Source organism: Lepisma saccharinum, chromosome 22 (assembly GCF_977018435.1).
Source record: "Lepisma saccharinum chromosome 22, izLepSacc3.1, whole genome shotgun sequence".
In the NCBI taxonomy this organism is placed as follows: Eukaryota; Metazoa; Arthropoda; class Insecta; order Zygentoma; family Lepismatidae; genus Lepisma; species Lepisma saccharinum.
In genome coordinates this window covers 51,481,470-51,494,463 of record NC_139250.1, presented here as the reverse complement: position 1 = coordinate 51,494,463, position 12,994 = coordinate 51,481,470, and the positions used below count along the sequence as shown (strand labels likewise).

Here is a 12,994-nt window from a genome sequence, read left to right as displayed (position 1 = left end):
ATTTCTAGTTGAAGACTGGCATTCAGTGTGGTTTGTAAAGCTTGTAAATCACTTCTTAATTTCTTGACTCTGACATCAAGCATCAGAATCTCATCACTGTGATCTTCATGCCTTGTATGGTCAAATATATCATTAGGCATTTTGATTTAGTGGTTATTTATTATTGAATATCTGATTCTTAATTCTATAAAAAAAGGTATAAGCTTGTCATATGATCCCGGGACCTCAATATATAAGCAGTCACCAGCAGAAACAGTATATACAGTGCCAGAAATCATGTTTGAGTGGTTAATTCTATAAATATTTCTCCCTACTGAAATCTTGACATTACCCTCAGGGGTTGTAATAAATTGCAATTGACCACCTACAGGTAATTGGTAATGATTTAAATTATTGTTAAATATGTACAATGTTTTACCTGTTTCATCATCAACATCTGTAAGTATGCTGTTCAGATGAATAATTAACAAAGCACTTAGTTTAGATATTATATCAGAAGAGGGTTGTGGTGTTGGCAGCTCCATAATAGCCTGTTTTTTGAACCCAAATAAGTTCATAGGCATATTTATTTATTTCAAATCATGCTCTGTAATTCGGCATTGATTACCACTTTTCAAATCACAATGACCCCATGGTAGAGTATGTATGCCACATGATAAAATGCATCTCTTATCATCATGTGGGTCCAGAGCCACTTTTCTTACAATATTTGTAGTCAACAAGTGATCCACACTCTGAATTCTATTTTCTGATGTTCTGATTGTGCTACATGATTTGAGGCAATTTTTGTAATCTTCAAATTCAAGCTCTTTGTCAACAATTACTCTGCCAATGCCCTTGGCTTTTTTTGTAACAGCGCCACTACATGTTTCAAAACTGTACATCTTGGCCCTTAACCCAGCAAATGCCACAATAACATCACCAAGTGTCTCATCTTTTAACTTGCCAGGCACTTTTTTGTTGTGGTGTTTAATTTTTGAATGTTCAGTGGTATCAAAATATTTAAACAATTCAGGCTGTGCCATATCTTGATAAACATCTTCTGTTTGAATATCAAGAACAAAACTATCTGTGTCCATGTACATCAGTTTTACACGATCCTTATAAAAAGGCTTCAACACATTATAAAACAATATTAACATGTGTAATTTGGGCAATTCCAATATCACAGCCCCTACATAAATAGGCTTATCAAACTTAATCTTTGTTTTTTTCATGTTGAAAAGTGCCATATTCTCATCATAAATTCTTCTGTAATTGAAGTTGGGCTTTGCAATCAATTTTTTGCTCCGGCTGGGGTCAGTAATTATTTTAACATCAATATGATTTCTAACATTTTCTATTGTTTTGTCATACACAGAATTGACCATCAATTTAAACAAGGTCTTATCAAATTGGCTCATGGACCTGTCTTCTGATATCCTCAAACAGGGCATGCAGTTCTTTAATATGTTGATTAGTTGGTAGAGTGGCCACTGTCTGAGTAAGTTGTTTGATCTCTGTCTGGATATTCTTGATATCTTCTGATTTCAATATGCGATTCACTGCTCTCTTAATATTTTTAAGTTCCTGTGATGTAGGCAGATTTGTTCAAGTATTTTGCAAAGATTCAAGTGCCAATTTCACATTATTTAATTCAGATGCATCAACCACACCACGCATAGCATCTTGAAGCAGGGCTATATCTGCCTGAGTGGGTGTTGATTGTTGTAATATTTCAAATTTTGTTTGGATATCATCGATCATGTGATGAAAATGAGATAGCTCAGATTCAGTGTTGAGGTTTTCAAGCTTTGTGATCTGTTGCTGGACACTGACAAGTGTGTCTACAATACCAGGCAGGCGGGATTCTAGAGATTCTTGTACATTTGTCAAATCACTTTGCACTGCTGCTATTGTACCCTCAAGATGGGTTATGGTACTTTGAATTTTTCCAAAATCTTCATATGTTTCATGTTCCGTCAGTCGCAAAATAATGAGTAAAAAGCCAACCAGCGCCATCTATTGGCGTTCAATACTACTAAAAACAATAGAACATCGTCGAGCGTACAGCAGAGACAGACACCTGCACGCGAAAAGATCGCTTTTCACAACGCTACGTACTTTCATGTATTTTTATGTATATTTACAGTTCGCTCATGCTTTATATACAATAAAGCCACGTATAATCAGTACGCGAGTGTTATTTTTTATCATAATCTCAGCGGTGAAGGGAGACAACAGTCCGGAGCCGCAACATTTTGGTCCTCCAAATCCGGATGCAACGAGATTGAGCCCGCCATGGACGCCAACCGTCGCATCGCAGCAGCAACAACAAGGTAGGTAGTGAGTGCATGCAAGATTCGTCACTTTCCTATTTAATTACATCCTCACACCCTTTGTGTTACCCTGTGTTAGTGTTCAGTGAAGTGTAAGTGAACTTTCAATACTGCTACGAACAGTTCCAGCGCATCAGTGTCGTGACAAAACAGTTTGAATTCTCGTTAGCAACAATGAATGCAGAGAGACTGAAAGAGCTTATCGTTAAGCGGGGACAAGTAAAGGCTAGAGTTACGCGTTTCAGAGCATACATTGATAGCCTCACAGAAGAACATGGAATCGCGCAATTAACATTACGTCATGAGAAATTTGTTGAATCGTGGAAAGACTTCGAAAACATTCAGTCAGAAATTGAACTTTTGCAAGATGAGTCGTTACAGGAACAGGAAGGTCAAGAAAGGGAACACTTCGAAAATGCATATTTTGAGTTAGCGGCGCGCGCACAAACTGTACTCCAGTCGCACACAACGTCTAAAATTCACAATGAAGTGCCGAAAGAAACACAGGACAATATTGCAGTGAAATTGCCAATGATAAATCTACCGTTATTTCACGGACATTATGATGAATGGTTGTCTTTTTTTGACACGTTTCAAGCACTAATTCATAACAATTCGTCATTGCAAGCTATTCAGAAATTTCACTATTTGCGTTCTTCGCTGCGAGGGGAAGCACTTGAAGTCATTCAAGCGCTCGAGATCTCTGCACAGAATTACGAAACGGCGTGGTCACTTTTAAAGGAGCGGTTTGAAAACAAAAGGTACATTGTAAACAAACACGTAAAGGCATTGTTTGATTTACCGCCTGTAGAAAGGGAATCGGCTGCCGCTTTGAAGCGACTTCTAGACAGCATAGTGAAGCATTTACGTGCTTTAAAATCGCTTGGTCAACCGACAGAAAATTGGGACGCTCTTCTCTTGCATTTAGTCACAAATAAATTAGATAGCGTTACTCATAAAGAATGGGAAGAAACAATTCCAGGTACTGAACTTCCGTCGATGTCAGAACTCATTCAGTTTCTGCAACAAAGGTGTCAAGTTCTAGATGCCGTAGATAACAATCGGCCCACACAAAATAAACCTCTGTTTCGCAACAAAGGCTCTTATTCTCAGAAGAGTGGATCGGAAAGTAAGAATACGTTTAAAACAAACGTTCATCTTTCATACAATGAACCAAAGTGCAGGTTTTGTAATCAAACACACTTTATTTATCAGTGCACTTCATTCAAAGCAAAATCAGTACCAGAGCGAATAAATGTAGTAAAGCGTCTTTCACTTTGCCTCAATTGTTTAAAAGCTGGACATAGATCTGAGACATGTCCTTCAGGTAATTGTAAGATTTGCAATTCAAGGCACAATTCCCTACTGCATTTTTCCCAACAGTCATCATCACGCAGCGCATCATCATCGTCGTCTTCTCAATCAGAAAACTACGTCACTCCGAGTGCAGGGCGGAGAGATACAGAATCCGTTACATGTGTAACACAGAATACTCAGAAACAAACAAATGTAATGTTGTGTACAGCAGTTGTTTATGTTAGTAATGCACAAGGATCATATCATAGTTGTCGAGCGCTTCTCGATTCGGCATCGCAATCAAACTTTATCAGTTCGAGAATGGCGCAAATGTTGAAATTGAAAAGAACGAACAGGGTGTCTCACATAAATGGAATAGGCGCATCAGAATCAAAGACGTGTCACAGCGTTCAAGCCACTGTCAAATCAAGATTTAATGCTTATTCTGCCACATTAGAATTTGTCGTTCTGCCTGAAATCACACAAGAACTGCCAGCACTTCCGATTAATGTCCGCAATTGGAATATTCCACAGAATATTCATTTGGCAGATCCACAATTCAATACACCTCAAAGAGTAGACTTACTGATCGGAGCGGGAATATTTTTTGATCTGCTTTACATAGGTCAAATACGTCTCGCACCAGGGTTGCCAACTCTACAGAAAACCACTTTCGGATGGATCGTGGGAGGTAAATATGATATTACGTCACATCATGCATCACCAAACGTATGTTGTCTTAGCATAGAAGAACGAATCGAAGATCAACTGCAAAGATTCTGGTCACTTGAAGAATGCAACGCTAAGCCTAGCTTATCTGCAGAAGAGATTGCTTGTGAAGAACATTTTAAGGCTAATTTCAAGAGAGATGAAACTGGAAGATTTATTGTTAGATTGCCAGTAAAGGACAGCATAAGTAAATTAGGTGATTCGAAGGAAATAGCAACCAGAAGATTTCATTTAATGGAGAAGAGGCTCGTCAAGAATCCAGAATTGAAGGATGCTTATGTCAATTTCATGAACGAATATGAAAGTTTGAAACACATGCAACGTATTGAGGAAGATGAATGCCACATTTCAGAATGTTTCTTGCCTCATCATTGCGTAACCAAGGAAACAAGCTCCACATCAAAGCACCGTGTTGTTTTCGATGCCTCATGCAAAACTTCCAGTGGATTATCACTCAACGATATTCTAATGGTGGGACCTACAATACAAGATGACATATTCGCTATTGTCACACGATTTAGGCAACACAAATACGTCATTACTTGTGACATTCAGAAAATGTATAGACAAATACAAGTTCATTCAGAAGATACTTGTCTGCAGAAGATTCTTTGGCGTGATGACACACAGAAACCTCTCCAAACATTTCAGCTCTCAACAGTGACGTATGGGACAGCTTCAGCGCCATTTCTTGCTACGAGATGTCTTGAACAACTTGCATTAGATGAAAAACAGGACTTCCCAAAGGCTGCAGAAGTCGTACTTAGAGATATCTACGTTGATGATATTCTAACAGGTTCCAACACAATGGAAGAAATATTTGAATTGCAGAACAGTCTCACCGCATTATTACAACGTGGAGGATTTCAATTGAGAAAATGGTGTGCTAATGACCCAACATTATTATCTCGCATTCCAGTAGAACATCAAGAAACAAAACTAGATCACATTGATGAAGCACAACAAACTATAAGGAGTTTAGGATTATTATGGAATCCAACCACAGATGAATTTTACTTCACAATAAAGGATACAAATCGAAGTGAAAGAATTTCCAAACGATCTATTTTATCCACCATTGCTGGTATCTTCGATCCATTAGGAATAATAGGACCAGTTATACTCAAAGCAAAGGTATTTCTTCAACATCTGTGGAGACTGAAACTAGATTGGGATGAAACATTACCATCATCACTGCATTCAGAATGGGACCACTTTCGCAAGGAACTACCACAGCTAGAGAAACTTCATGTTCCCAGATGGACAATGACCGAACCAACATCAGAAGTAGAGATACATGGGTTCAGCGACGCATCTGAGCTTGGTTATGGAGCATGCATTTACATTAAATGCAAGGATTCAAATGGACATATCACGTCTACTTTACTTTGCTCGAAATCTCGCGTTGCCCCTCTAAAAAAGGTAACTTTACCACGTTTGGAACTTTGTGGAGCATTACTTCTTGCCAGACTTACACACAAGGTCACAGAAGCTCTAAAATGGACAGGAATGAAGATTATTCTATGGTCAGACTCTACTATTGTACTAGCTTGGCTGAAAGCGCCTTCATCACAATGGAAAACTTTCGTGGCCAACAGAGTGGCTGAAATACAGAAACTGACAAGCAGTTACGAATGGAGACACGTAAGAACTCAAGACAATCCAGCAGATCATATTTCAAGAGGGTTGTTACCATCACAAATGCCAAATGCTAAATCTTGGTGGCATGGACCATCATGGCTAACAAATGAACTTATTGATCACAATGAGATTACAGTTGAACCTCAAGATTTACCTGAACAAAGGAAAACTACAGTCGCCTTAACAACTACAAAGTCATTTGAGTTACTTGAACGATACTCCACATTAGAAAGATTACAGAGAGTAACAGCGTATTGTATGAGATTCTCTCACAACTCAAGAAAGCTACAGCAGGAACGACAGTTTGGACCATTGACAACAACTGAACTGCAATCAGCTATTACATGCTTAATAAAACTTACTCAAGAACAAGAATTTCAACCAGAGTTGCAAGCTCTCAAAAGTAAAGCAGAACTACCCAAGTCAAGCAGACTACTTAACTTAAATCCGTTTCTCGACAAGAATCAGGTAATTAGGGTGGGCGGAAGACTTGCAGCATCTGAAAATACATATGACCAAAAATATCCAATTGTTCTACCTGCAAACTCCAGATTGACTACTTTGATAGCTGAAAATGAGCATAGAAGACTACTCCACGCTGGACCTCAACTTCTGCTGACGTCATTAAGACAATCCTATTGGCCCCTCAGTGGACGTAACTTAACCAGAAGAATTGTACATCAGTGCATTGTTTGCTTCAAAAACAAACCGAAGACATTTGAACAGCTGATGGGAGACCTTCCACGAGAAAGAGTGACACCAAGTAAACCATTTTTACACAGCGGTGTAGATTATTGCGGTCCAATTTACATCAAAACCAACAATCGTCGTGGCAGCAGACTAGAAAAGGCTTACATCGCAATTTTTGTCTGCCTGGCTACAAAGGCTGTACATATCGAACTAGTCAGCAATTTAACTACAGATTCATTTATTGGAGCATTGAAACGATTCATCTCTCGACGAGGAAGATGTGCTAAAATTTTCTCTGATAATGCAACAAACTTTGTAGGTGCACAACGTGAATTACGAGAGTTACAAGCATTATTCATGTCACAAGTTCATCAAGAAAAGGTTCAGAATTTCCTTGCTTCTGACAACATTGAATGGCATTTCATACCCCCAAGGTCAGCAAGTATGGGAGGCCTCTGGGAAGCTGCAGTGAAGTCGCTGAAGTATCACTTGAAGAGGATAATAGGAAACGCTTCATTCACTTACGAAGAGACTTACACATATCTAACACTCATCGAAGCTTGCTTAAATTCTAGACCCTTGACTCCTTTATCTAATGACCCGAATGACCTCAACCCTTTAACCCCTGGCCATTTTCTAGTTGGTGAGGCACTCACTACCATTTCCGAACCTGATTTGAACTTAATTCCAGTGAATAGACTATCCAGGTGGCAGCATATGCAACAGTTATATCAACATTTTTGGAACAGGTGGTCACGTGAATATCTCACAAATCTTCAACAACGATCCAAATGGAAACAGAAGAACCCTAATCTACGCGTTGGAGACCTGGTCTTACTCAAAGAAGACAACCTTCCCCCCTTGAGCTGGAAGTTAGGAAGAATCATCGAGCTACATCCTGGAGGTGATGGACTTGTTCGGGTGGTATCCATAAAAACAATCCACGGCCAGACGAAGAGAGCAGTCGGGAGGCTGTGCCCCCTTCCAGTGTAGTGTAACTAGTGTGACTTAATTAGGTTGAAGGCAGTGCCTTCAAGGTGGGCGGCATGTTCCGTCAGTCGCAAAATAATGAGTAAAAAGCCAACCAGCGCCATCTATTGGCGTTCAATACTACTAAAAACAATAGAACATCGTCGAGCGTACAGCAGAGACAGACACCTGCACGCGAAAAGATCGCTTTTCACAACGCTACGTACTTTCATGTATTTTTATGTATATTTACAGTTCGCTCATGCTTTATATACAATAAAGCCACGTATAATCAGTACGCGAGTGTTATTTTTTATCATAATCTCAGCGGTGAAGGGAGACAACAGTCCGGAGCCGCAACATTTCAAGTTGCAGCTTAATGTTGGCAACACTCCGAGTTATTGCACTCAAAGCATCAGAAGATGGCAAGTTGTTCATAAAATTTTCAACTGTCTCAATTTTTCTTTAACCTCGGCTATGGCATTGTTCAAGGGGTCCAGATTAGGTATCTGGAGTGATTGAATCTGTTCCTTTAGAGTGGAAATCACTAGATCAAAATCTTCTTGTGATTTTTTGCTTTTGACAATTGTTTGGAGCTGTGTCTGGACATTATTTATCTGCTCTTCCAATTGCTGTTTCAATTGCTCAGAGTTGGTGGCCTGGGTCTTAAATTTGGCTTGAAGAGCTGCTACAGCTTCTTCTAAACTTTGAAAATTATCCAATGTGGCCAGGTCAGTATATTTCTGAAGCAATAATTTGAGTTCTGAGTCAATTTTAAGAAGAGGGTACATGCATTGTGTTTGTAAATTTGTAATTTCTAGTTGAAGACTGGCATTCAGTGTGGTTTGTAAAGCTTGTAAATCACTTCTTAATTTCTTGACTCTGACATCAAGCATCAGAATCTCATCACTGTGATCTTCATGCCTTGTATGGCCAAATATATCATTAGGCATTTTGATTTAGTGGTTATTTATTATTGAATATCTGATTCTTAATTCTATAAAAAAAGGTATAAGCTTGTCATATGATCCCGGGACCTCAATATATAAGCAGTCACCAGCAGAAACAGTATATACAGTGCCAGAAATCATGTTTGAGTGGTTAATTCTATAAATATTTCTCCCTACTGAAATCTTGACATTACCCTCAGGGGTTGTAATAAATTGCAATTGACCACCTACAGGTAATTGGTAATGATTTAAATTATTGTTAAATATGTACAATGTTTTACCTGTTTCATCATCAACATCTGTAAGTATGCTGTTCAGATGAATAATTAACAAAGCACTTAGTTTAGATATTATATCAGAAGAGGGTTGTGGTGTTGGCAGGTCCATAATAGCCTGTTTTTTGAACCCAAATAAGTTCATAGGCATATTTATTTATTTCAAATCATGCTCTGTAATTGGGCATTGATTACCACTTTTCAAATCACAATGACCCCATGGTAGAGTATGTATGCCACATGATAAAATGCATCTCTTATCATCATGTGGGTCCAGAGCCACTTTTCTTACAATATTTGTAGTCAACAAGTGATCCACACTCTGAATTCTATTTTCTGATGTTCTGATTGTGCTACATGATTTGAGGCAATTTTTGTAATCTTCAAATTCAAGCTCTTTGTCAACAATTACTCTGCCAATGCCCTTGGCTTTTTTTGTAACAGCGCCACTACATGTTTCAAAACTGTACATCTTGGCCCTTAACCCAGCAAATGCCACAATAACATCACCAAGTGTCTCATCTTTTAACTTGCCAGGTACTTTTTTGTTGTGGTGTTTAATTTTTGAATGTTCAGTGGTATCAAAATATTTAAACAATTCAGGCTGTGCCATATCTTGATAAACATCTTCTGTTTGAATAACAAGAACAAAACTATCTGTGTCCATGTACATCAGTTTTACACGATCCTTATAAAAAGGCTTCAACACATTATAAAACAATATTAACATGTGTAATTTGGGCAATTCCAATATCACAGCCCCTACATAAATAGGCTTATCAAACTTAATCTTTGTTTTTTTCATGTTGAAAAGTGCCATATTCTCATCATAAATTCTTCTGTAATTGAAGTTGGGCTTTGCAATCAATTTTTTGCTCCGGCTGGGGTCAGTAATTATTTTAACATCAATATGATTTCTAACATTTTCTATTGTTTTGTCATACACAGAATTGACCATCAATTTAAACAAGGTCTTATCAAATTGGCTCATGGACCTGTCTTCTGATATCCTCAAACAGGGCATGCAGTTCTTTAATATGTTGATTAGTTGGTAGAGTGGCCACTGTCTGAGTAAGTTGTTTGATCTCTGTCTGGATATTCTTGATATCTTCTGATTTCAATATGCGATTCACTGCTCTCTTAATATTTTTAAGTTCCTGTGATGTAGGCAGATTTGTTCAAGTATTTTGCAAAGATTCAAGTGCCAATTTCACATTATTTAATTCAGATGCATCAACCACACCACGCATAGCATCTTGAAGCAGGGCTATATCTGCCTGAGTGGGTGTTGATTGTTGTAATATTTCAAATTTTGTTTGGATATCATCGATCATGTGATGAAAATGAGATAGCTCAGATTCAGTGTTGAGGTTTTCAAGCTTTGTGATCTGTTGCTGGACACTGACAAGTGTGTCTACAATACCAGGCAGGCGGGATTCTAGAGATTCTTGTACATTTGTCAAATCACTTTGCACTGCTGCTATTGTACCCTCAAGATGGGTTATGGTACTTTGAATTTTTCCAAAATCTTCATATGTTTCAAGTTGCAGCTTAATGTTGGCAACACTCCGAGTTATTGCACTCAAAGCATCAGAAGATGGCAAGTTGTTCATAAAATTTTCAACTGTCTCAATTTTTCTTTAACCTCGGCTATGGCATTGTTCAAGGGGTCCAGATTAGGTATCTGGAGTGATTGAATCTGTTCCTTTAGAGTGGAAATCACTAGATCAAAATCTTCTTGTGATTTTTTGCTTTTGACAATTGTTTGGAGCTGTGTCTGGACATTATTTATCTGCTCTTCCAATTGCTGTTTCAATTGCTCAGAGTTGGTGGCCTGGGTCTTAAATTTGGCTTGAAGAGCTGCTACAGCTTCTTCTAAACTTTGAAAATTATCCAATGTGGCCAGGTCAGTATATTTCTGAAGCAATAATTTGAGTTCTGAGTCAATTTTAAGAAGAGGGTACATGCATTGTGTTTGTAAATTTGTAATTTCTAGTTGAAGACTGGCATTCAGTGTGGTTTGTAAAGCTTGTAAATCACTTCTTAATTTCTTGACTCTGACATCAAGCATCAGAATCTCATCACTGTGATCTTCATGCCTTGTATGGCCAAATATATCATTAGGCATTTTGATTTAGTGGTTATTTATTATTGAATATCTGATTCTTAATTCTATAAAAAAAGGTATAAGCTTGTCATATGATCCCGGGACCTCAATATATAAGCAGTCACCAGCAGAAACAGTATATACAGTGCCAGAAATCATGTTTGAGTGGTTAATTCTATAAATATTTCTCCCTACTGAAATCTTGACATTACCCTCAGGGGTTGTAATAAATTGCAATTGACCACCTACAGGTAATTGGTAATGATTTAAATTATTGTTAAATATGTACAATGTTTTACCTGTTTCATCATCAACATCTGTAAGTATGCTGTTCAGATGAATAATTAACAAAGCACTTAGTTTAGATATTATATCAGAAGAGGGTTGTGGTGTTGGCAGGTCCATAATAGCCTGTTTTTTGAACCCAAATAAGTTCATAGGCATATTTATTTATTTCAAATCATGCTCTGTAATTGGGCATTGATTACCACTTTTCAAATCACAATGACCCCATGGTAGAGTATGTATGCCACATGATAAAATGCATCTCTTATCATCATGTGGGTCCAGAGCCACTTTTCTTACAATATTTGTAGTCAACAAGTGATCCACACTCTGAATTCTATTTTCTGATGTTCTGATTGTGCTACATGATTTGAGGCAATTTTTGTAATCTTCAAATTCAAGCTCTTTGTCAACAATTACTCTGCCAATGCCCTTGGCTTTTTTTGTAACAGCGCCACTACATGTTTCAAAACTGTACATCTTGGCCCTTAACCCAGCAAATGCCACAATAACATCACCAAGTGTCTCATCTTTTAACTTGCCAGGCACTTTTTTGTTGTGGTGTTTAATTTTTGAATGTTCAGTGGTATCAAAATATTTAAACAATTCAGGCTGTGCCATATCTTGATAAACATCTTCTGTTTGAATATCAAGAACAAAACTATCTGTGTCCATGTACATCAGTTTTACACGATCCTTATAAAAAGGCTTCAACACATTATAAAACAATATTAACATGTGTAATTTGGGCAATTCCAATATCACAGCCCCTACATAAATAGGCTTATCAAACTTAATCTTTGTTTTTTTCATGTTGAAAAGTGCCATATTCTCATCATAAATTCTTCTGTAATTGAAGTTGGGCTTTGCAATCAATTTTTTGCTCCGGCTGGGGTCAGTAATTATTTTAACATCAATATGATTTCTAACATTTTCTATTGTTTTGTCATACACAGAATTGACCATCAATTTAAACAAGGTCTTATCAAATTGGCTCATTGCAGATGTTCGAAGCTCTGTGTTTGTATCAATATATGGCTTCAACCATCTTGAGCGCCTGAACCTTAAGACTTTGCCAATTTTGGTCACTTGAACACCATGACGCATCAGGAACTGGAGGTTTTTGTAATATAAGACATAATTCTGCTTCGGCTCTAGAGTCATCATCAATTTCTTCTGTTTAGAGCCAGGTGAACACTTAACCTCAGGAATTGGGGGCAGATCAGAAAATGTGTTGTGTAAATTATCAGGAATTGTCAGATCAACCTCTAAGAACAGGCCATAGTTACTGTCATCAAAATCCTTAAGATCTTCAATATTGAAATCTTCAACCCACTCAAGCCCTGCATATGGCAATTTTTTCATCATAGCATAACCATAGAGGCTGTTTGCATCTACATACAGTATATAATTTGATGGCAGTGCTGGATCATAATCAGGAATATATTTGTTATTTGCTCTGGCATATCTCTGAGAACATTGCACCATGCCTCCTCTTATACATTGTTCCATAAACAGATACATATCTTGATCCTGGATCAGATCCAATTGCATTTTAGTGTATAAAAACATTGCAGACCATGCTAGGCCCGGAGCACTGTAAAAATACATTGGATCCAGCTTATAATTTTCCATGGAAGATTTTTTGAATGCCTGCAGTATATCAGCTAAGAGGGTCACATCAAGTTTTAAATAAGCCTTGTGATAATCAACAAATGTCTGGCATTTTAAATT

At 37.7% G+C, this 12,994-nt stretch overlaps 1 protein-coding gene across 1 annotated transcript; it reads left to right on the top strand.

Moving 5' to 3' along the window:
- The first annotated feature begins 3,935 nt into the window (after nt 1-3,935).
- Nucleotides 3,936-7,667, top strand: LOC146004873 (uncharacterized). Its single transcript, XM_083143899.1, has one exon. It carries the CDS (start codon nt 3,936-3,938, stop codon nt 7,665-7,667), a length of 3,732 nt encoding a protein of 1,243 aa, XP_083000025.1.
- Nucleotides 7,668-12,994: the final 5,327 nt, after the last annotated feature.

What these genes read in the sequence shown, in the direction of transcription:
- LOC146004873 (XM_083143899.1), top strand. Translation starts at nt 3,936, where the DNA reads ATGGCGCAAATGTTGAAATTGAAAAGAACGAACAGGGTGTCTCACATA.